At 41.8% G+C, this 24897-nt stretch overlaps 1 protein-coding gene across 2 annotated transcripts in view; it reads left to right on the top strand.

The window, feature by feature from the left end:
- SHPRH (SNF2 histone linker PHD RING helicase) overlaps nt 1–21467 on the top strand; it is a 73471-nt gene extending 52004 nt beyond the window's left edge. Inside the window, exons 26-30 of one of the 2 annotated variants that reach the window (XM_053663431.1) lie at nt 9247–9339; nt 10227–10313; nt 11024–11202; nt 15896–15976; nt 17336–21467. In XM_053663431.1, coding sequence (XP_053519406.1) covers nt 9247–9339; nt 10227–10313; nt 11024–11202; nt 15896–15976; nt 17336–17432 — 537 coding nt within the window. In that variant the 3' untranslated portion in view covers nt 17433–21467. Of the gene's footprint in view, nt 1–9246; nt 9340–10226; nt 10314–11023; nt 11203–15895; nt 15977–17335 lie in introns of those variants that run through there. The other variant, XM_053663432.1, reaches the window with a different exon arrangement.
- Nucleotides 21468–24897: the final 3430 nt, after the last annotated feature.

The following is a 24897-nucleotide window of genomic DNA, read 5'->3' as shown; positions in this document are numbered from 1 at the left end:
GAAGGAGAAAACAGACGGGAGGCTCGTTAGTGCTCTTTCGAATGCCGTGGATACTATTTCGGCGTGCAGCCGAAACTCGGCTTCATTCTCCCGAGTTTTTTCTCCCAGACTTCCTGCAGAATTTTAAGAAAGTGACTATAACTTGCCATCCAAACAGGATCTGTAACTAGACTTCCTCCCTGAGGGACATGTATTAATGAAACGCCTGTGCTAGACATTTTCTTCTTTATTTCTCTTAAATGTGTTTTTTTCTCCCTGACCAAGCTGAGAGGAGGACTAATAGTACATGAGTGTGTGGACATAGTACAGGCCACGGGTGAGGAGGAGTCGGGAGAAGGGCAAAGCGTGCTCTCGGGCAAGAGGTGGTGGAATCGATTTCCTTAATTTCTTCTTCTCTGGTCTTTGAGGGTCTCTTCTCCCTTATGTTTAAGGGTTGTATTTTGTAGCAGAATTAACTACAACTTGAAACTGCCTTTTAGGCAGTTCCAGTTAAGATGTTAGTATAATAGGCAGTTATTAGGATGTCCCCTCCCAAGAAAACTATAGTTGAATTAAAGAATATCTCATTGCTGTTTATTCCCATTGTTACTTGAGTAAAACCGGAAAATATCAGTCATGTTGCTCTCTGGAAAATAATAGTGCAGACAAAATTTGGTTTAGGAGGCTACAGCAATAGTGGTGGTGGCTTGATTATGTTGGAGGCAGTACAGAAGGAAAGAAGTGGGTATATTTAAAAGATATTCAGAGGAAAGTTGATTAGTAAGATAGAGTATTGAAGGGGTTGATGAAGAAGGAGATTTCATAGGTTTCTGATGTGAAAAATCAGGTGGATAATGGGCCGGCCACTGTATCAGGATACTTGGAAGAAAAGTGCATTTAGACATACTACCTCTGACGTGCCTAAGACATTCGAGTAAGAAAAATCCAACAAAGTGTTAATATGTGGAGCTGGAGATTAAAAAACAAAATGCAGTCATTGGCAGAAGGGATCTTCACTGCCACACGGTGAATGAGATCACCTAAGGAAACAACCGTGGACATGAGCTTTAGCTCAGGTCCTGCAAAGCTCCGTAGCGTGTAAAGGTAGAAGAAAGGGAACAGCTGAGAAGGGTGGAGCGGGGGGACCAAGGAGGAGCCACTAGAGACATAGTCAGTCCAGGAGAATATGCTGTCAGCTTTAATAAGGAGCCAGTTATCAGCACTATCCAATGACGTTCAAGGGGACTCAACACAATATATACTATTTAGCTAATGAAGGTCATTAGTAATGTCAGAAGGAGCTCTGTCAGTGGAAATGTGGGGGCCAAGACCAGATGGGCATGGCATGAGAAGTGAACAGGAAGTGAATGAGAAGTGAACAGGAAGTGAATAAGTAGGAAGACTAAATGCCCAACTCTTTCACAAATTTAGCCTTGGCGTAGAGGAAGGAGAGTTGTGACCAAAGCAGATACGAAGTACAGAAAGACTTTGTATTGTTTTTCATTTTGTTTAAAAGAAAAGATTCTTGAGCATGTTTCATCTACAGTAAAGAAGAATAGATTAAACATATTGGAGAGAGAAGGGATAATCTGTAATATAAGTTACAGATTTTTTGAAAAGACTGGGGGAGTGTTGATATAGAAAGAGAAGAGAGACCTTGTGGAAACCAAGTAACAGGTGTAGGTCAGGCTCTTAAGCAAATAAACTGTAAGTGAATGTGTTCTTATCAGAGAATAGGTGGCCTTGATTGGTTATTTTCAGAGAGGACAGGCATTCAGTACTCCAGATGTGACCGTGGAAGTGGGTGACCCAAGTGAAGTGAAGGAAAAAAGTTCTAGAAGATGAGCGGTGAGACCGAGTGTTGAAAGGGTTGTCCAGGTGGGCAGTACATATCTCCAGTTGGTTACGTCATGCTGCTCACCACACAGAGGACGCCTTCCTTCTCTGTCCCCCACTCCTCCTGTCTTCCCACGCCGGCGGTTTCTCCCTCCCTTTCCTTGTCACAGAAATAGGCTTTCTAGCCCTTTCTCTCTCTTTTATCTCTTCCCCTGGCCTCAGGCATCCCAAGGGCCACAGATGGCATTTGTGGCTAAGAAGGGCTGCTGACTCGTAGATGAAAGCATTCACAGGACAGGGAACCGCATAGGAAAGAACTGCTGTGTCAGGCCTGATGCACTGAGGTTTAGGAAGCGATTGCTCTGGCTACCAGTAAACAGCCCAGTCTCTATGAAACTGAACCACGGGGCCCGTCAGACCAACACCTGTTTACCCTGTGGCAGCTTTCCTAGACACCCAGGAGAGGGATTAGGACAGGACAGTGACATGTGTTGTCCTGTTGGGACAGGACTGTGAGTGTACAAATGTGTTTGTTGTGCTCGGACTTATTCCTGTCTTTCATGGGTATTGATGAACACATGAATGATTGGAAGCATCTTGTAAAAAATTAGAAGACTACAGAACTTACCAAAGTTAATTTCTCTTCTGTTAGATGTGTATATACTTGTGTTTCCTTTTCATTATACACCGTGACTGAATATTGTACCTGTTATGCAGGCAAGGTTCATTCCCCTCCCACAGTCTCACCTTGCTCTTTGCTGCCTTTACTTTTGCTTCTCACTGTCTTTTCTGTCATCACTTGTGTCTGCCACTTCTGCCACTTGTCCCCTTTTCTTCTGTCATATTTCTGCCCTGGTGTCTGCTACCTCTCCCCGAAGCATCAGCTCACTGTTTTCCCCACCTCTTGCTGCACTTTTCTGACTGCCTAAACCTCTGAATGGTCGCGTCATCGATCTCGGGGTCAAGGGTATGATCAGATATTTAGAAACATGGCTCTGAGTGACTAATCTAGGCATTATTTTGAAATGTTGTAAATATTAGATCAAACTATTTCTAAAATTAGGGTTTTATTTATTATTGATTATCAAATTCCTGATCTTTTTATTAAACAATCCTGAGAAGCAAATTTTTTTTATTTCATTACAGTTTTTGAATTATCTAAAACGTTTATTTCACTCTGCGCCAATAGTTGAGCCTCTTGGACATAATAAATAATATATCATATTATGTCATACATAGTGCTTAATTACATAGCTGACTTCAGATAATAGGTATTTGGAAAACATAAAACAGTATTAAATAACATAAGACATTTTTTCTACTGCTAATTTATAATGTAAGAGGTTCTATTGATTGATCATAGAAATAAGTTGAATACTGAGATCACAGGTGTTCTCTTCAGTAGACACATTTAGGTTAAAGACTGTACCTACCCTAACCACAGTGGGACAGTAATTCCTAAATGACCCTTGGAACGCACTGGGCATTGCACAAAGTAAACAAAATTCCCCTTGCAAGTTCTGACAACTGCCAGGCATTTGGATGCTGAAGTAGGCCTCCTGGCAGGACATGTGCCCACGTGGCATGTTCCCCGTGTCCTGAGTTTGGCTGGGTTTCACAGGAAGCATTTTCTGAGTGGTAGCCCTGCCCCTGTAACAGACAAGGTTTTTGTGTCGTACGAAGTTTCTGTCCAGGAGAAAATACACCACACGGATGTAGCCCCCACCGGCAGCGCCTTCCCACCGTCCCACACACGTGCTCAGGGCTTCACCTTCTCACGCTCGGAAGCGTTTAATAGTTCACTGGCCTGCTTTTTAGAATAAAAATGTTTTCAGGCCCATTCCCACAGGTTTTGCCTAAGTTGATAGGGGATTCATTTTTAACAAGTAAATCTACTGATAATGATATGTTTTATGCAGCCTTTTCTGTAGGGGAAAAAAGGACTGTATTTCTGCCCTCAGACTCCCAGAGAAACCTAGAAATACCATATGTCAGATTCTATGTGAGGAATCCTGTTGCTTCCTTTCCTTTCCTTTCCTTTTCCTTTCCTTCCTTTTGTTTTTTGTTTTTTTTTGAGTTTCTCTTCAGTTGGTTTAGAGGTGACTTGTGAAAAAGAAGTCTTGTACATTCTAAACATAATCAAAATAAACATCTGTGTGGAAAAACATTGGAAAATTTTGACTGAGTTTAAAGTTAACAGAATATTTGGGTAAATACAGTCCACAAATGATTCTATTTAAATATAGTTATACTTGCACATTAACTGGTAAATTTAGAATGCAATTGTGTGTCTTTGTTATAAATGTCATGGGTAAATATATTATTAATTACAAAAAAACGTTTCTATCGCTGGGCAAATTAGCACTTGTAATTCTGAACTGTTGTTAGTCTAGTGTCGAAGGTAACAAGAGCCTGCAATAAATTGAACATGCCACGGAGACTTCTACAGTTTATAAGTTAGCTTTATGAAATTGACTTTATAAAGAACTTCCACTTTGTGGGGAGTAAACGTCATTAAACTGTGGAAAGGACATTGTTTTTGAGCTGAGGACTTTGTTCCATTCACTAGAGTGTCCCCCACATTTAGAATAGTGTTTGGCATGTAACAGGTACTCAGTGGATAGAGGGGTGCATGGACGGACAGACAGACAATTGAATTGTATTTACATGTAATATCCCTAAGACCCTTTGAGTCCAAATAAAATTTAAAATTTTTTTGTAGTCGGTAACTTGAAAATCATTACGCAAAGTATTGAAAAGAACAGGGTAATGTTTTGGTGTCCTTGTTAAGATTTCCCACAACCTCAGTGGAGTTCCCATTGAACTTCATTCAAGTCACATGTGAGTGTTAACCCAGCACTTGCCCCAGGCATTTACTTGAACAGCACTTCCGTTTTGGGAGACCAGTCATACAAGCTGCGTAAGAGCACTAAGTTGTGTCTGTCACTGCTAAGTAACACAGGCTTTCAGCATGGAAGACAGGTGTGGACAGAAATAAAACGTTAATGGGTCTTAGCTGGAAGTACTGTGGATATAGCCCAGGCACCCTGAAAGAGTTAGCTCTACTTCAAAAAGAAAAGTCCAGAATCAAAGAAGTGAAAGCAATAAAATACCAGGACAGGAAGTGACTTCCTCCAAACTGAACAGTAGTGGAAAACATTCTGGTTATTTCAAGTTACAAACCACCAACAGAAACCAAAGAAAATTCTGTTACCTGCCACCAAGTCATAATCCAATTGGTCATATTACTGATAAGGAACATAATTCTCTCTGGGGAAGGGGAGCTAAGTTGTGTAAATTTGCCTTCTTTTTCTTTAAAAATATATTTTATTGATTATGCTATTGTTGTTCCATTTCCCCCCTTCATTCCCCTCTGCCCTGCACACCCCCTTCCACCCACATTCTCCCCCTTTAGTTTATGTCCATGGGTCATACATGTAAGTTCTTTGGCTTCTACATTTCAGATACTATTCTTGCCCTCCCCTGTCTATTTTCTGCCTACCACTTATGCTACTTATTCTCTGTACCTTTTCCCCTTCTCTCCGCCTCCCAATCCCCTGTTAATAACCCTCCATGTGATTTCCATTTCTGTGGTTCTGTTCCTGTTCTAGTGGTTTGCTTAGTTTGCTCTTGTTTTTGTTTTAGGTGTGGTTGTTAATGATTATGAGTTTGCTGTCATTTTACTATTCATATTTTTTATCTTCTTTTTCTTAGACAAATCCCTTTAACATTTCATGTAATAAGGGCTTGGTGATGATGAACTCCTTTAACTGGACCTTATCTGAGAAGCACTTTATCTGTCCCTCCATTCTAAATTATAGCCTTGCTGGATAGAGTAATCTTGAATGTAGGTCCTTGCCTTTCATGACTTGAAATACTTCTTTCCAGCCCCTTCTTGCCTGTAAGGTCTCTTTTGAGAAATCAGCTGACAGTCTTATGCAAACTCCTTTGTAGGTAACTGTCTCCTTTTCTCTTGCTGCTTCTAAGATTCTTCCCTTATTTTTAATCTTGGGTAATGTAATTATGATGTACCTTGGTGTGTTCCTCCTTGGGACCAACTTCTTTGGGACTCTGAGCTTTCTGGACTTCCTGGAAGTCTATTTCCTTTGCCAGATTGGGGAAGTTCTTCATTATTTTTTCAAATAAGTTTTCCAGTTGTTGCTGTTCCTCTTCTCCTTCTGGCACCCCTATAATTCGGATGTTGGAACATTTAAAGATGTTCTGGAGGTTCTTAAGCCTCTCCTCATTTTTTTGAATTATTGTTTCTTCATTCTCTTCTGGTTGGATGTTTCTTTCTTCCTTCTGGTCCACATCGTTGGTTTGAGTCCCAGTTTCCTTCTCATCACTATTGATTCCCTGTACACTTCCCTTTATTTCACTTCCTTCATTTTTTCATGTAATTTGTGACCAAATTCAACTAATTCTGTGAGCATCCTGATCACTAGTGTTTTGAACTGTGCATCTGATAGGTTGGTTATCTTCGTCACTTAGTTGTATTTTTTCTGGAGCTTTGATCTGTTCTTTCATTTGGGCCATTTTTTTTTTTCTTTTGGTCTTGTTGCACCAGTTATGTAGTGAGGGGCAGCGCCTTAGGTGTTCACCAGGGTGGGGGTAATCTACGTCACTGTGCTGTGACGCTGTATGTGTGGGTGGGGTCTGAGAGGGAACAATGGCCCTTGCTCTGCTCTCTGTCAGATTTCAGTCTCTTCCATCGCTTCCCCCAAGCAAACTGGGCCCTTCTGGTGCTGGTTCCTGGGTGGGTGGACTTGTGTGCATTCTAGGACCCTGTGGGTCTCTCCAACAAACTCTCCTGTGAGGCTGGGACTCTCTCCTGGCACTTCAACCCCCACAAGTGTTTTCAGTCAGAGGTTTGAGGCATTATTTCCCCTCACTGGAGCCTTGGGTTGTGCGGTCTGTCTTCCTCCCCAGTTGTTCCTCCTGGTTTATCTGCACACAAATGTGGGACCACCCGCTCCACCAGCTGCCACTTTGCCGGGTCTGCCAGCTGCCTCCTGGTTGCCTGTGTCCACCCCTCCTACCGGTCTAGATGAATGTGTCTTCTTTAACTCCTTGGTTGTCAGACTTCCATATAGTTCGATTTTCTGTCAGTTCTGGTTGGTTTCTGTTTTTAAATTGTTGTCATCCTTCTTTCGGTTGTGCACAGTGTGTCTACCTACACCTCTATCTTGGCCAGAAGTCCAAGTTCATTTTCAGAACATGAAAATGTTTTAATTTTTTAATCCTAAGTACTGCTATTAGCTTAGTTGTCCAATTAATGGTTACTGCTTTTTGGTAATTTCTTAAGTTTTGGAAAAAGTGCTTGTGATATAGCTAGCAAATAGGACAGAAACCAGATCCTTATTTAACTTTTATTTGTTTTTTTTACTTCATTTTCTGTGCTGCCTTTGTAGATTAACAATCATTTGTTGTGTATAACCTTTTCTTTTCATTTAATAACAAATTATGAATTCTTACTACAGTAGACTCACAGAAGCAGTGGATTTGCAATGTAGCATCTTGTAACTTGAAGCAACATTTTTTATGATCATTTAAATATCTTCAGGCAGTCAAAATAGGAAATCTCTGTCTTGGAGAAATTGCCTAAACATACTGGCCTAACATACGCATTATTCATTTATTGGCTTTGTTTTCAGAAATTAGTCAGGGCGTGCATGCCCCAACCGAGAGCTGCAGATTAGCACGGCACTGCTCCCGTCTCCATTGTTCTCCTTCTCAGCAGCCAGTTGCTGTCCATCTGGGAGAAAATGGTATTAAGGTCTTCTCACTGCCCATCTGGGTTCTGCCAAGCAGAGCTTTGGATTGCTGGACTTCCGTATTCTTCTTCTTTCATAGTGGGGAGCAACCGGACGACACCATGTGGTTCAGAACTCTGGCCTTTGGAACGGCTCATGGAGGGCCACCGTGGACTGGCCAGACTCGGATGAAAGGGAACAACCTGGCAGAGTCAGCTCTTCGTTCTAAATGCTGCTTATAAAAGATGATTCTGTTTTTGTAACTCTTTATAAGAAGCAGCTTAATAGGTAGAAGAGTTAATAGTTATCCCGATATTCATTTAGATATATTATTTTAAAATAAGACCTTGAAGAGATGTTTCTAAACTCTACAATGACCACTGTCTGCTAATCTTCTCTTTTATTTCAGGTCATTTTGCTCTTAATACATTATTTAGTTATAATTTTGCTCTTTGTAATGTTTAGACTGAAATAGGTTTCTTATATATTTTAAGCTTTCAAGAATAATTAAAAGTCTGCATATCCAGAGGAATAATAGAGACTCAGGCTTTTAATATCAGAATTTTAAAACTTTCCTGTAATTCTGTCTTGCTAACTTGCAGTTACTAGGGCTTGCTTCCTTGTGTTGTGTTGTTAATATTCTTGTGTTTGAACGTCTCCTCCTGGGAAAGTGCTGAGGCCGGCTGGGGAGTAGTGCTGCTGCGGGAACAGTTTTCCTTCCTGCTGGCTGGTCTGCCCAACTTCGGACGAGTCTCCCCCACTGTAGGGCTCGTAGGTAAAGTCTCGGAGAGATCGATTACTGAGTGTCTGTTACCTGCCAGGTATCAGGCTAAACGCTTTGGGTGCGTTTCTCACGTAACCATCACAGCCACCTTTGGGAACAGGGACAATCATCATCCCTGTTGGACAAGAAGGAAACTGGGGCTTAGAAAGGCTGGAGTCCGCAACTAGGGAGGTGCAGAACGGGCCGTGGAATTTGGATTTGTCTTACTCAAAATCCTGTGCCCTTATCCCCCATGTCTTACCATCTCCCAGAGCATTCCAGAATAAAAACTTCCTCGGTGGAGGCTATAAAAACACTTGCTTATTTTCTTCATTTTCCCGTTTCTTCTTTTTTTTTCTCATTGTCATACTCCTATGGTGGAAATGGTTATACAAAAAACAGTCCTCGTGTTCATCCAGCTTTGTTTAAAGCTCATCCAAGTGGACACCATTAGTGCCGCTGTCATTGTCCTTGTGCTGCTGTTGTAAGGAAGGGTTTTCCATGGGTTGGATCCTTCACTGTTTGCTTAAGTTGGAGTGTTGATTCACTGTCCCTTCAATACTTCCAGTGCCATAATATCTGCAGTGAGTAGTGGTTTGGGATATTAATTGTGTTTATCCAAGGTAACAAAATGGTGTAATTACAAACCTAACCACTCAGCTAAAATCTCTGATCTTCAGGGTCACATCACTGTGTGAAGTTTGGGCGCGCTTTCATGCTCAGTTCTCTCAGAGTATAAATTCCGTGACTCCTACACTTTGAGGCCAAAGAAAATTTCCAACCGGTATAGTACTTAAGGAGGTTAACATATAGGCACCTGTCATATGGATAATAAAAGTACTTTGTGTTATTTTCCATCCCATTGTTCACTAAATTTGATTTGGTAGTAATGTGTTTTCTCCTTTGTGTTCAAAGGGCAGCCATTCTACAAAAGTGGAGGCTGTGGTCAGGACCCTGATGAGGATCCAGCGTCGAGACCCAGGGGCCAAGGCGCTCGTCTTTTCTACGGTACAGTCGGCACTTTCATCCTCAGTGTCAGTGCAGACTGGCCTTCCGCCCCAGTCGGTGTATGTCTGAGAACTAATTTCCAATGTGGACTGTAATATAGTGAGATTAGAATTACTGATAGATTTTTCCATGTCAGATTTTTTTCCGTGTCCATACATTGGAATTATTTGGGTAGAATTTTGCGATGCTTCATTAGACAGTTCCTATAGGTACATTTTATGTTTTTATATTAATTTACTCCGAAATTTTCTTATTAATACTTTTTTAAATTGGAATAAATAACTTTGAAAGTCTCATTTCACAAATGAACTTGATTGTTTAAGAAAAAGAAAAACAGCCCTGGCTGGTGTGGCTCAGTGGACTGAGTGCTGGCCTGTGAACCGAAGGGTCGCCAGTTTGATTCCCAGTCAGGGCACATGCCTGGGTTGCAGGCCAGGTCCCCAGTAGGGGGCATGTGAAAGGCAACCTCACATTGCTATTTCTCTCCCTCTCTCCCTCCCTTGCCCTCTTTAAAAATAAATAAATAAAACCTTTAAAAAATTTTTAAAAGAAAAGGAAAAAACAACTAAACGTATTGAGTAAAAATTCTAGCTTTCATTGTGGAGAGGTAAGTAACATTTATTTAAGAACTCCATTATTTATTTTCTATTTATATATATCTGAATTCAGTTTTCCAAGATGCTTATTTTTTCTTACCCTATTTCTAACCAGCATTTGATTTAAAAAATACACAAACACTACCACCTCCAGATGTAACTAATATGAATGGTACTTGGTGGTTACGTGTTTGCTTGATTCTGAGTCCCATTTTGACTTAGGTTCTTTCCAGATTCTCTTTGTGTGGAAGCTGTGTGTGCATGTCTCCTCACTGCCTCCTGTGTTCTCAGTGGCAGGACGTCCTGGACATCATTTCCAAAGCCCTTACCGACAACAACATGGACTTCGCCCAGATCAGCCGAGTGAAGACGTTTCAGGTGTGTCGGGAAGGTTTTCTCACGTTTTTAGAAGTGGATTCGGTTGCAGATTGAAACTTCTGTTAACTATGTTACTTTCATTTATTGTCTTAGTTCTTGATTAATTATGACATGTTAAATTAAAAAGCAAAGTAGAGAGGCTGCAGTCATTTTCTTTCTGCTCAGTTGTACCCATAGCAAGATTCTTCTGACTTGAGGTACATTTCTTCATTATAGCAAGAGATGGCCTCCGATACACCCTTTGAATGGGCAAGGGCCTCACACCCCTGGGATTAGGTCCTAAAGACACTGTGTCAGGCAAAACTACACGTGGGCAACTGTCCCTCCATCACTCCCAGCACGACAGGTGCACACCCAGAGAGACACACAGGAGGAGATCAAGTGAAAATTGAGCAGAGTCATGGCTCTTACCTCATACTGAGTCTTACTCAGTCTACCACACTCTTTCTCTTTCTCTCAGCTCATATAGTTTAATCTGCACACATCACATACATGTACCTTGAGATTCCACTCCAGCTGATGTGACACTTCCTCATAAAGTCACACAATAAGTTTACATTTTCTAAAGTTGGTAATTGTACATCGAATTTTCTTAGCTGTTGCATTTCACGATGAAATGGATGCCATTAAGCGTGTATAACATTAGCTGTAATATATCACTGTTATTTTAACTGATCCAGCTAAAATTTAAATGTACCTTTCTTTTTTAGGAGAACCTTTCAGCATTTAAACATGATCCCCAAATCAATATTTTGCTGCTGCCCCTGCACACAGGTTCTAACGGATTAACTATCATTGAAGCTACTCACGTTCTCTTGGTGGAGCCCATACTGAACCCTGCCCATGAGCTTCAGGCCATTGGAAGGGTGCACCGGATCGGCCAGACAAAGTAAGGGCTTAAATTGGTATCAGTCCCATTTGCTTCAGGTTCCTGAGGGTCCCCATCAGCGTTTAAACCCTTCGTGTATGTTCGTCATAGCCTGTTCATTTTTCATCTCTTCCTCATTTATTAAATTTTCAAGTACTAATATATGACCAAGAGACATCTTGAGCCCTGACCAGTGTGGTGGTTCAGTTTGTTGGGCATTGTCCTGCAAAGCAAAAGGTCCCCGGTTCAATTCCTGGGCAGGTCCCTAGTTGGGGTGCATATAAGAAGCAACTGATGAGTATTTCTCAGTCACGTTAATGTTTCTCTCCCTCTCTTTTCCCTCCCTTTCCCTGTCTCTAAAAATAAATAAATGAAATCTTTATTTTTTAAAAAAGACATTTTGAGAGATTTCCAACCCTTCCTCCTCCAAACAACAAACCCCCAAATTCTCCTAGATTTTTATTGTCTCTCTTTCACAAACTATACTACTTCATCAAAGCAGTTTCTTAAAATACTGAAGACAAATGCAAAGATGAAGTCATCCATCATAACTTTGGGAAGAATTGATTTTTTATTGTCTCAGGTAGCTCATATTTTTAAAAGAAGGCATATTTCGTTCATGACTGAAAACAAACAGCTCCTTTTTAAATTTTTCACCTTAGGAAAAGAGAGCCTCACTCTATGGTCTGCTCTAAGAGATAATTAGATTTAGTGCAAGGCCCAAAGTAAACCAAATAGCATAATATATAGCGTATAGTACTTTTATTTAAAGAAATGCATCCATACAAAGAACTTATTAAATAAATATTGACTGAGCCCTGGCTGGTATAGCTCAGTGAGCTGCGAACCAAAGGGTCACCAGTTCGATTCCCAGTCAGGGCACATGGCTGGGTTGTGGGCCAGGTCCCCAGTGGGAGCCATATGAGAGGCAACCACACACTGATGTTTCTCTCCCTCTCTTTGTCCTTCCCTTCCCCTCTCTCTAAAAATAAATATATAAAATCTTTTTTAAAAAGTAATATATAAATAAATTTTGATTAAGTGCCTACTGTATGTCAGACATTGTGCTGGATACTGAAGAGTAAGTAGCATAAGACAATGTATTGTGCCAGTGAGGTTTCCCTGTAGTACAGGAAACAGAGGATTGAATATAATGTAGTGGAATGTGCAAAAGTACAATAGGAGCGCCGTGGTAACAAAGGGAGGGAGTGATCACTGCTCTAGAGAGTCAGAAAACACTTTATCAGGTTAACTCTTAAAAGAAATTGGGCCAAAAAGGGCTGTTGATGCATCCAGAGAGAGTTACCTTTCAGAAGCACAGAGGACGTAACCAACTTGCTCTTTCTGGGGACTGTAAGGGTTCGCGGTGTCAGGGCGTAAAGCGACCAGGCCAGGATGGCGGGGATGAACTCTTCCGTGCCACACTCAAAAACGTGGACTGCCCTGTGAGCCGCAGCCAAGAGGACACATGGTGGCTTAATTTTAAGCAGGAAAGAGACATGTTCATCTAACAGACCTTTAGCAAATCATGGCAAAGTAACAGCATAAATGAAAGCTTGTTTTGCGGTGCTGCCACATACCATTTAAAATGCAGCTATGTGTTGTTCATTTGCTGGGTTTTTACTTGTTTTTTTTTTTTTTGCTTACATTTCTAAACATACTTCTTGTCTTATCAGTGTTTCTAAAGCATGCATTGGACCCGTCTCAGATGAAAGTCTAAAAACGCATTTAGTACTACTTGACAATTCTACAATGCTTCCACTGTAAATATAGTGTCCTTTTTTCCAAGGAGACTATCTCAAGTCTTCCACATCTTCTTCCTCCCCATTGACGATGGTCTTGCCTCACACAGGGAAATCAGATACAGTCAGATTAGAAGTACCTCTTCTGTCCATCACCAACTGGAACAGCCCCCCATGTTGATGCCACATTGTGCAGTGAATCTGTATTGAGCACCTGTTTGCCAGGCACTGTTCTAGGCGTTTGAGCTCTCATGGGGCTTAAATTCTAGTTACAAGAAATTGATAGAGAGACAGATGGTAAACAATAAACATAGTAAGTAAAGTGTATGCCGTGTTAGGAGTTAGAAAAGTAGAGTGGTAAGGAGGGGTAAGAGTACGGGTGGCTGGCCAGGAAGGCTGTTATGGAGAACGTAATATTTGAGCAAAGAGGTGAGAAGTGGGATAAAGAAAGCTGAGGAGATGCACTGTAAAGAAGAACGTCCACGTAGATACACACTTAGTGGGAAGGCCTGAAGTCAGGAGTATACCTGGTATGCTTCAGGAATAAGGAGGAGCCAGAGTTGCTGAAGTAGAGTAAGCAAAGAGGAAAGAAATAGATTTCTTTCAAGTCACAGAGCTTGGCTGGAGTGGTATGTGTTTGTTGTGGTGGTTGACGGGGGGGGGGGGGGGGGGGTTGTTATACAGGGCCCAGCGCCATTGGGAGGCTTTGAACAGAGGAGCGACATGATATCAATGTCGAAACAGTCATCTGAGTGCCATGGGGGAGAGGGAAATAAGGGCGACCAGTAAAAAGGCAACTGCAGTGATCTCGGTGAGAGTTGCGTTGACCTGGACCCCGTCAGCAGTAGTGGAGATGATGAGACATGGTCAGGGTCTGGAGTTATTTCAAAGGTAGAACCAGTAGGATTTTTGGACAGACTGGCTATGGTATGTGAGAGAGTCAAGGTTAGTACCGTGCTGTTTGGCCTGCACGACTGAAGGATGAAGCAGCTTTCAGTGAACCAGGGCAGGACTATCGGGCAGAGCAGATTTGCTGAGGGAAGGGGGGAACTTCATTTGACATGTAAGTTTGAGATGTTTATTTGACACCCAAATGGACATGTCTATTCTGTAAGCATGTGTGGAGTTTGGAGAAAAATCTGAAAGTCACCAGCATATAATGCTAGTATTTTTAAGTCTTGAAACCACATGCGATTGCCAACAAAGAGAGTGTGGATAGAGAGGAGGACCAAGGATGAAACTCCAGAGCCCCCCAAAGTTAAAGGCTCTGGGTGAAGAAGAAAAAGGACAAGGAAAGCAAAGAGGACACAAACGAATCAAATAATGCATTAGGAGGAAAACTGGAGGGAGGAGCTGTCCTCGGAGCCAGGTAAAGAATAGAACTCAAGAAGGAAGATGTGATCAGCTGTGTCATGTACTGTCTGAGTGTCAGATAAGGGAAGGATTGAGGGTTGATTGTTAGCTGTAGCAGCATGGAGAGCAAAACCAGTTTGGGTGGAGAGGTGGAGACAGTGGCCTGAAGGGCATGCAAGATAGGATGGGATTTTATTTATTTATTAAGAAACACAGAAAGGGTTAAGTAACTTGTCCAGGATCGCGCCTGGGTAGTAAAAGTGGTGGCAGGTTTCAAACAGCCACTCTGCCTCTGCAGCCCATGCTTTTATCCACGATGCACTGCTGCCTGGATAGAGATGGTAGGACTAGTGTTGTGAGTTTTGCTGCAGCAGAGAAAAAGAAGAGAGTGGGATCAAGAGAGGTGGTTCCTTCCTTTTCATACAGGAGAAATAATAGAATGATTCATTAGCAACAGACACGAATGAAGCAGGAGGTGGGAAGAAGGCCGGGACAATGCCCTTGAGCCGGCAGGAGGTCTAATACTCAGGGCAGAGTCTGGTATCGGATAGAAGCACAGGCCACCTGTGGTTGCGCGTGGGGAGGCTCAGTGTAGTCCAGACGTGTCCCTTTTGCTCCCATCCCAGGTGCATGTGCCTGCTCCTGTCTTGCATCTGCATCTTTAGACTCTGCGGCTCCCTTGGATGCCTAGTAGAAAACTCAGGATAACCCGGACAACACAAAACTATCCCTGCCCCACTGCCACCCACCCCAGGGCTGCCCCATCTGAGAATGTGGCCCTGTCATCTCTGTGGTTTCTTAAACCAAAATCTCGGACTCTTCCTTATTTCTCTTTTCATACCACATATTCAAGCCATCATCTAGGTAGTCTTGTCAGCTCCGCCTCCTAAAAATATTCCAGACCTGCTGACTGCTTACTGCCTTTGCTGATGAGACCCATGTACAGCCAATTCACCCTCTTCCCTGGCCGACTGCAGCACTTCTTAACGGGCTTCTCTGTCTTCACCTGCTGCCTGGCGGTCCAACTCCACACAGCAGCCGAAGGGATTTCTGAAGTGTGAACAAGCGTAACTCAGATCATGCACAAACCCCACCACGTAATCCAAATTCCTGCCGCGTCCTCCCAGACCCTACACCAGGTAGCCACCCCTGTGACCACCCCTCCGGTGTCATTCTCACCTCCCTGCCGCGCGTCACAGTGTGCTTCTGCCACGCTGGCCTGCCTTCTGCCCCTCACGGTTTAAGCCTGCGCCACACGTGCTGTCTTCCCAGGACTGTGCACTGGTTTGCTGCTGCTTCTGTGCGGACGGTTTCCCCACGTCTTTGCTAAGCAGCCTCCTTCCCATCAGTCATGTTTCAACTCACATGCCAGCCTCCAGGCAGTATCTGAACCCCAAAGTACCGTACTTGTTGATGTGGGTATTGTGTGCCCCTCAGGAGAATGTTAGTTTGTGGGGAGTAAGTAGTGTTGAAGCCCCACTGCTGAAGCCCCACCCCCGCCAGCACCTCCGTTACTACCTGCCACTGGCAGATGACATACAATGTGTATGGAATGAAGTGCGTGTGTTCTCACTAGTTTTAAGATGTTTTTAAACTTGTAATTATTATGTACCTCCTAGACCCACCATTGTACACAGATTCCTAATTAAAGCGACGATAGAAGAAAGAATGCAGGCGATGCTGAAAACTGCCGAGAGGAGGTAGGTAGCAGTTCACTGAGTCGACGGGGAGGTTTTTCTGTTTGTGTACAAGGTTGCATGAGTGTTTGGAGCTTCCTCACTGCGGTGGCCACTTGGTCAGCCAAAAGGCACAAGTGTGAATGCTTGTTAGAGGCAAGGTATGGCATTTTACCTGTTCAGAATTTTCCGTTAATGCTCATTCTGTATTTGACTTAACATATTAACAGGGACTGTAATGTGTGAAAATATATAAACTATCCTATATTTCTTTGCCATGTTGGATTGTTAAATGAAATCTATCTTCATGTCCAGCCCAAAAGCCTTCACTGATATCTGTAAACTGAAACTTACCATATTTTTGTCAGGTATAGTGCACACTTTTTTTGCCCAAAATCTTCAGGGAAAACTAAGGGTGCGCATTACACCTGGGCAGTACTAATTCCCCCGTACAATGTGAATTATACCTGGAAATTAGTGCTTAAATGTGGGGGTGCATTATGCACAGCAGAGAGTATGGGCGAGTGCTGTTTGGGCCTTTCCTGGTTAGTCGCATGCAGATAGGAAGGTCTGGACTTCAAACTCTGCTGGTAATCGTAACGTTAACTCCAAAGGCGGAATAGCAGCGGAGACCAAAGCAGCCTTAATTTTAAAATATCAGCTTTGGAATCCTAAAACTTCCTAATAATTGTTTCATAACCTGTTCCTCGTAAAGCCATTTTAAAAACAAACAGATGCCTAACTGCATCCTTGTGAGAGGTGTGATTGGGAGAGCAGTTTCCTTCCCAGGAACGAGTCTGGGGCGCTTCTCAGAGTGAGCAGAGAAGCCGTTTGAATCCAGAAATTGTCTTCCGTTGGTGGTTCGTGGGAAGGAACGAGGCTACTGCAAGAGCTTTGGCCCCAAACTTGCAGGCTTTTTGTAGTGGTGGTTTCCATTCGTAACAGAATTCAGTGATCGTATTTAAGCTGCCTGAATAAAATAGCAATTAGAATTGCTATTGAAACTCTCTGGAAAGAAATTAAGTTTGGATACTAAGATAAATTGTAAGGTGAGAGCACTAGTGACTGTCGGGAGGGGGGTTGTTCTTTTTCTTATTAGTTGTACATAGAAAAGGCATTTTATGACAAAGCCTGAAAATAACATATAGAAGTCTTCACTAATTTTAACAAGATGTTATAACCATCCCACCCTTTACTTTCTTCTGGGGCTTTCTTATGACTCAGTTATAAAAACTTAGGAAGAAATAGTGTCCTTATATTCTTATAAGAATATGATATGTTTATAGTCCTATATTTTATAAGACTGGAGCAGCCTATGATGCAAATAAAGTAACTTACCACTCGGGGTTTCTCTCCGACCCTGCTCACTTGGAAACGCTGCAGTCACACGAACTCGTCGGCGAAGCATTCGGAGGCCTCCGCCTTGACCGTGGCTGACCTGGCAGACCTGTTTACCAAAGAAACGGAAGACCTTGAATGAAGTGCACTTGATTCAGTCCGCAGACTTTAACGTATCTGAGAGCTTTCATAGCTTGTAGAGTGAAGTTATAAGTATCCAGCAGATGTCAGTACACACTGTTCTTAGTGAATGAATTTCTCTCTTTTTCAGTGCTATAGTGCTCTAGTAGTTATCGGACCCTTTTCAATATACTGTTTCCAGAAGATCTATAAAGATTTTTAATTTTTCACTCCTAATAAAACATTTATTTTTGTTCTAAAGAATATCTATATCTGAGGGAATTAAGACAGGTAGTATGTACTTTTCTTTCCATGCACTCAGTCTTACAGAGAGATGATTAAGAGAAAGTAAACTAGCCTAGTTTTGTATGACCCCGGTTCTGCAACCAACGTGAATCTCATTTTTGGAAGGGCCTTCAGTATCTTTAGCACATAATCCAGCAATATCTTGTTAGTGATGTTTTAAGTAGATGATGAATTACACTCACTCCTAGTTACTTAAGTAGGTCCAGACTATAACTCCATACATAGTAACATTATAGTTAACACCATTCCAACAATAAGTTAGTATTAGGCCATTATTTCTTTTTTTTCTGTATCTTGTGTGAAAAATCAAAATACTCGGCATTTTTCCCATTTCTGTTACATGTTAATTAGTGTGAGGATAAACAGTTAACTTTAAATGGGGTTTTTAAGTGTATTGATTACCTTGAAATTATCTGACCTGCTTTCTCTACTTTTACTTTTTATTGTTAAGTTTTTACATGTTTTAAGATTGAGGTATTGTAAATATTGCAGTTTTTATAACTTTAGTCCTTGTCATTATGACATGGGAACGTGGCAGGCTTTTAAAAAATCATTATGATATTGATGTCCTTCAGTCTTTTCCTTTCCCGTGTTCTGTGTAACTAGACTTTAACCACCAATACCCAAATTTACGGTCGGGTTTGTTATTTTATGCCACTAGTACTTATGTCAATGACTAGTATTTTATCTTTGAGGCAAGAGAATGTCATATTTACATAAGCAAATAATTGCAAGTGCTAATTACTTAGTGTTTCTTCTTCTGTGAAGAATTAATGGACTTTGAAATTGGTAACTGAGGAGTAGTAGCTTATATCCTAGTCCTTTGATGTAATACAGATGTTCGTTCTTGTTTTGTTTTCTGTGAGCCTTCAAAGTTCGAAATGACCCTCAGGACTCATTAGCTTCTGCTCAGCTACCCTGAAAACTGTAACAGAAATCTCCCCTGGATCACATGTGTCCGAGAGGCTCCGGTGCTTAGTTCAGGTGCATTTTCTTCGAGGTGTGACATAAACAGCTGGAGAGAACACACACACACTTTTGGTGCTTATTCTTCAGTCCAGAGAGATATGCATTGATTCTTTTGTATGAAATGAAACCATTATTTTTATAGCTCTTTACATATTATAAAGAGCTTTCCTGTACATTCGCGTGTTTAATTTGCCCGAGAGCCCCGGGAAGTTGGTATAATTCATACCTGTCCTGTTTCGAAGGTGGAGAACCGAGGTTCAGAAATGGCGAGAAGCGTGTGTGTGACACACGCAGGTGAGAACGTGGAGCGCAGTCCCCAGCGCGGACTCTGAGCTCGTGCTGTTTCTCTCACGCTCGTCCTTGTTGCTGAGACTCAGAAAGCCCGCGGCGTTATGGTTTAACAATGGGCATATTTTAGTTCTTGTTTCCTAGTGTATCTTTTGAGCTACAGTTATAGGGGAAGCACTTTGATATGCTTCAATTTTGTAAAAAACTATATACACATATAAATACACCTGTCTGTATTAAGGGGAAAACAGCTCTTATTTATTTCTGTAAGATGTCATCAATTAAATAAATATTTTAGTGGAAGTTGAAATTTGGGGATTTATTTAAATTCTGAGCTGTAGAACATGCAGTGTGGGGTTTTTTGGGGGGCTGGTTTTTTGTTTGTTTTGATCTGAACAAAAGATGTCACAATTGTTTGTACTACAGAATCCCCTATTTTACAGACATTTGTTACTTCTTTAAAATAGTTGTGACAGTTTTTCCAAATAATTGTTCAAAACAAATACAGATCTAACCGAAGAAGACGTGGGTCTTCTCAGCTGCAAACAAAGGACTGTTCCCTTCTTCCATCATTTCATATTCTCTGAAGTAGCACTTTGCTTATAAACCGTTTTTCTTAACTGGGTGCTGTGCTAATAATGAAACGTGAGAAATAATGAGATAGTTCCAATCCTTAAGAGAGCTTAAATGTGTTTGGACGTAGGGAAGCATTTTCCGTTGAGTCAGTTGATCTTATAATACTGAAAAGACATTTACATATAATGAAAATACATGTACCTAACTCCATAATCTTTTGCTTCAACCCTGATAGTATCCCTGCAGTTTTATTGCAGCTCCAGCTTTTCCCTTTCTGTTCTTGGCAGAATGATCCATGCATTTGCTTTCAGCTATTGGTCCCTTTCCTATCACATTAATAACAACAGACCAAAAATACTCTTGGCATGATAATTTACCATGCAAACCACCAATACTTTACAAGTAATTATTAAGCCTAACAGTACTTACCAAAATGTTTAGGGACTGAATTTAGCAATGCAAAATTAATCATCACCTTGGACAAAGGAAGAAATGATGTCTCTGAAATCGTCCCCTGCTCTCACTTACTGGTTCTCCCAAGACTGAGCTTGTGAGAGTTCTTGATGTTTATTAAACTCAAAGGATCATCTTCAAGAAATGCAAAATCACCTATCCTAAATGACCTCAGATTTAATTAAATTGAATGAAATGTTATCTTTCTGTTTTTCCAGAATTTAAACAAAATCCCACAGTAATATGCCATTTCATGACTCTTAACTGGCATGCCAATATAAAAATGAAATGTCGTTAAAACAGTATAGTACAAGCCACGCATTTTAAGCCTGGCTACTCTGGTAAAGGATAGCTCATCTTCAGTAGTGTTTCTTCAGAGTAGGGTGGATGAACTCTACATTGTGTAAAATTTACGAGGGTCTCCATGTGCTTCTGCTGCATCGCACAGAGTGTGAACCGCTTGCAGGCCTTCCTTTTAGAGCAGCGGCTCTCAGCCTTGTCTATCTCACGGCACAGAAATGAGCTACTCAAATTCTGCAGCACACCAAAAATACATCTTTTGCTGATCTGACAAAAGATAGGTGTAATTTTGATTCGTTTACACCAGATGACTTTGTTGTATTCGCTGTTGTCATTTTTTTATTTGACACCCTAGGGGAAAAGAGGTCAGTGCCCCTGACTAAATAGTTAGGTGTTGCACGTTTTAAAGTTTCTTGCAGCCACCAGTTGAAAATCGCTGCTTTAGAGAGCAGATCCTGTGAGTGACTGATAACCCCAAAGGGAATTCGGCTCTCACAGTAGGTCTGCGGTGTTAATAGGGTTGTTACCCATCCAGAAGTTCACGTACCCAACACTTCAAAAAGGCCAATATTCAACATACCAGAATTTGGAGTAAGGAAAGGTTTATTGGTCAAAAAATTCCCTGATCGAGAAGATGGGGGTCTCAGAGGTTCCTCAAATCTATCTTTAGCAAGCACAGAGTTCAGGCTTCCTTTAAATCCAGGGAAAGAAAAATAGAAGAGGCTGTTTTTGTAAAAACTCAAGTCCAAAGCTGAATTCCTATAATGATTATCAAGTGTAAAGCAAGAGCTGTTAGCCCAGAGGCCATGGCAAGCACTCAGGCCCCAGCAAGATGGCATCAGAGACACTGAGCAATTCACTCTGTCTCCAAGTTATACAACGGGAAGAGTCACAGACAGCAAATGCGGCAGCACGAGACCTTGGCAGGGACCAAAGTCACCATCTCCAGCCTTCCCGTGCCTTCATCAGTGTTCCGGAGGCCACCTCTGTGTCTCGTCTTTGGAGGTCCCACGCCATCTGTTGTATCCTATTGTGTTATTTCAGATTAGTGACTCTCAAGACTGATTTTGTTCATTGCAACTGAATTTGTTTATTGAAACCAAACTTTTTGTACTGCAGCTTATGCATCTTTTCCTTGCAAAATAGAAATAAATTTTAACCTTCATGATCTGTGTGAGTATTTGTCATATAGGTGACTGTTGTTTATTAAATTGCTCAATAACTTTCTGCCTATCCAGTATTCCAGCCCTTCAGCTTTCTCACAAAGGTCTTCCTCTTTTGGCAAAAAGGTAAACCCATTTGTCAGCTACGTCTCTTGGAAACCTCCTCTTATGCCCTGCACTCCTGATAGAGCCTATCCGAAGAGCAGTTTCATGTAAGGACATATTTTTGACATGTGGAGTTTTTTTCAGTCAACAACACCTTTATTCCCACCCACTTACATAGTAGTCACATGTCGCCTAGGTAAGTGGGTATATGAGCTACTCATATTCTCTACGAGGCAGAGAAGGTGTTATGAAGAATTTCATGCTTGTTTCAGGATGCCAGTGAGAAGGTTCCTACAGCATCCAGTACAATTCCGATTATCCACGAGAAAGGAATTTTAGAACACAAAATGAGTTCTCAAAGGAGAGAGCAAAATTGTTTCTGAAAGATTTTAAGAAGTCCAGGATTTTTTTTCAAGTGCAAGTGAACTTTAAGGCTCTTTTGAGTCCTATAAAAAAAAAAAAAAAACAACCTATGGTATATCCCATTTTAGGCTTTTTTTCCTGTTTCCCAAAATACATGGTTATAAAGTTCTAGGATTGCCATGTGAATAACCAAAACCAAAAAAGTGGGCAGCTGTTTCCTTTTCTAAAAAGTTAAGTAAACAAAGAAAGTGCAACTATTTTTTTAAATGTAGTAAGGATTTCAAGTCAGTAGAAAGGAACCGCCTTCCCTTGCCTGTGCCGTTAATACTTGTTGAACTCTGTTGGTTGGAGTAACTAGCAAACACGGTTCACATCAGAGCAGAGTTGTGTGGGTCAGTAAAACATTTGCAAACATCCTGTTCACTAAACAGACCCAGCTAGTAAACACTGGGAAACCACTTACCATTTCTCCCATAACTGCACTGAGTGTGTTTCATATCTAGCAGTAAGAGCTGTTTGATTCGTATTCGTGGATTTGGCTGTCAGTGCCTAGTTGTTGAACAAACAGAGCAACTTTTATCTCTGAGATGTATTTAATAATGCCTAAAGCGGTTTCTTTTGGACACCTGTGAATCCAGCTACCAGAAAATGGGGTGGTTCTGCCCTGAAATCACAAGGCGTCCTCAGTGACATGGATCCCAGATCTGAGGGGACAGTGGCCCTATTGAACAGGCCACTCTCCAGAATGACTACCCGATGTTACCGTGGCTCTCGTACAAGACAAAATTGAGTTGTTTCCCTCTCCAGCTGGAGGCAAATTCGACCTTAGAAAGTGCTTATACTTAACAAAGAGACAACCCAATGCAGTAAAAGGATTCAAGCTTTTTTATTAGAACTGTTTTTATTTTCGAATGATGTTAAAAGCATAGGAAATCTAAAAGTTTATGATAGCACTTCCAAAAATTGTGTGTATTTTGTATTTTGAGGGCACACATTTAGTATGTGCCTTCAAAGATGATTGTCAGGCCCTGGCTGGTGTGGCTCAGTGGATTGAGCACCAGCCTGTGAACTGAAGGGTCACCAGTTCGATTCCCAGTCAGGGCACATGCCTGAGTTGCAGGCCAGGTCCCCAGTTAGGGGCACGGGAGAGGCAACCACACAGCGATGTTTCTCTCCCTCTTTTTCTCACCCTTCCCCTCTGTCTAAATAAAATCTTTTAGAAAATGATCATCAGGTAGTCAGGAAAATAGTAGCCATTTTAATCTTGCTTTAATGAGGAATAATTGACAAATATAATTCTATATATTTAAAGTATACACCATGATTTATACATTGTGAAGTGACTAGTAGGATCAAGTTAATTAACACCCATCTCCACACACAGTTAACACTTTGTGCGGTAAAAAGTCAAGATCTCAGCATTGCAAGTGCACAGCACTGTGGTTAACTGCAGGCACCGTGCTGTACACTGTAACCTCAGAACTCGCCCGCCTTGCAAGTGGAAGTTTGTGCCCTCTGACCTATATCTCCTCTCTGAAAAAGATACACGCGTGGCTCATAGGCACATGAAAAGATGATCAGCAACATTAGTCCCTGGGGGAGTGTAAGACAAAGCCACAATGAGAGGGACTGGGGGAGGGGAGAGGGATGCAGAAGCAGAACAGGATTTTGAGAGCAGTGAAACTGTAGGATAATATGATGGGTACATGTTATTAACACTGTCAAGACGCCTAGCGTGTACAGTACCAGGAGCGCACCCCTACGTAGACTAGACTTTGAATAATAGTGACGTGTCAATGTACGCTTATCATTTGTAAAATACAAGTTTACCTCTGTGGTTCAGGACACTGACGATGCGGCACCTAGGAGCTATGTAGGAACTGTCCTTCCTGCTCAGTTTTGCAGTGAACCTAAAGCAGCTCAAGGAGTCAAGTGTATTAAAAAAAAAAAATACAGCGAGATACTGCTCCACACCCACTAAACTGTAATCAAAAGACAATGACATGTTTGGGCAAGGATATAGAACACTGGAACCCTCATACACTGGTGGTGGAAATGTAAAATGGTACTTCGTAAAGCATTTTGCACATTTCTTAAAAAGTTAGACACACTTAGGTACACCCCTCCTCTGCATTTACTGAAAAGAAAAGGAAACCTATATCTGTACAAAGACTATGCGAATAGTCTGGCAGTTCTGCAAGTTGTTAAACCCAGTTACCCCAGAGCCCAGCAGTTTGCTCCTGAGGCGTGTATACCTACCTCTACTGGTCAGCTCGAGCTGCCTTCAGGAAGTAGCACAGACAGTGGCTTAAGCCACAGAAATGTACTCCTCACAATTCTGGAGGTGAAGTTGCAGAGCAGGGTGTCGGCAGGTCTGGTGTTTTATGAGTCTTCTCTCCTTGGCTTGCACGCAGCGGCCTTATCCCTGTGTCCTCACGTGGTCTCTCCTCTGTGTTCACGCACCACGCTGTCTCGCTTCTTAAGCAACATCCAAACCTGTAGAGACTTTTTATGAGTTTGAGCCAAACTGAACCATTGCCAGGAAGCAAAATCTTGAAGGATTCAGAAAGTGGCAGTTTTGCCCCTTGTTTTTTATGTTAGAATCAAAGGAGGAGACGTAAGGAGGGTTAGGTTACATCAAAACCATTTCTGGCAGCAGGTTAAGGAGGTGGGAGAAAGCGAAGTTGGGAGGAATCTCCGGGATTGTGTGAAAAGTAGGATGGAGAGAGACCTACTTTTCTTACTGTGCAGGATAGTTAATAACCAACATTTAGGACAGAGACGGTGTGTGGGAACAGGGTAACAGCGACGGGCTCTGTGGTCTGGTGTGCTGCTGGAAGGTTGTTCCCTGAGGGGTCTAGACAAGGTCCGTCTGACACTCCAAAGGCATGTTATCTTAAATGCAACCAGAAAACAGGCTCATGTAAGGTCACGCTTGACCTTTGTCAAGAAAGCTCCAGGCCT

The sequence above is a fragment of the Artibeus jamaicensis genome, unplaced genomic scaffold (assembly GCF_021234435.1).
Source record: "Artibeus jamaicensis isolate MK-2021 breed Jamaican fruit bat unplaced genomic scaffold, CSHL_Jam_final contig_3176, whole genome shotgun sequence".
Classification (NCBI taxonomy): domain Eukaryota; kingdom Metazoa; phylum Chordata; class Mammalia; order Chiroptera; family Phyllostomidae; genus Artibeus; species Artibeus jamaicensis.
This window is presented reverse-complemented; position numbering and strand designations above follow the sequence as displayed.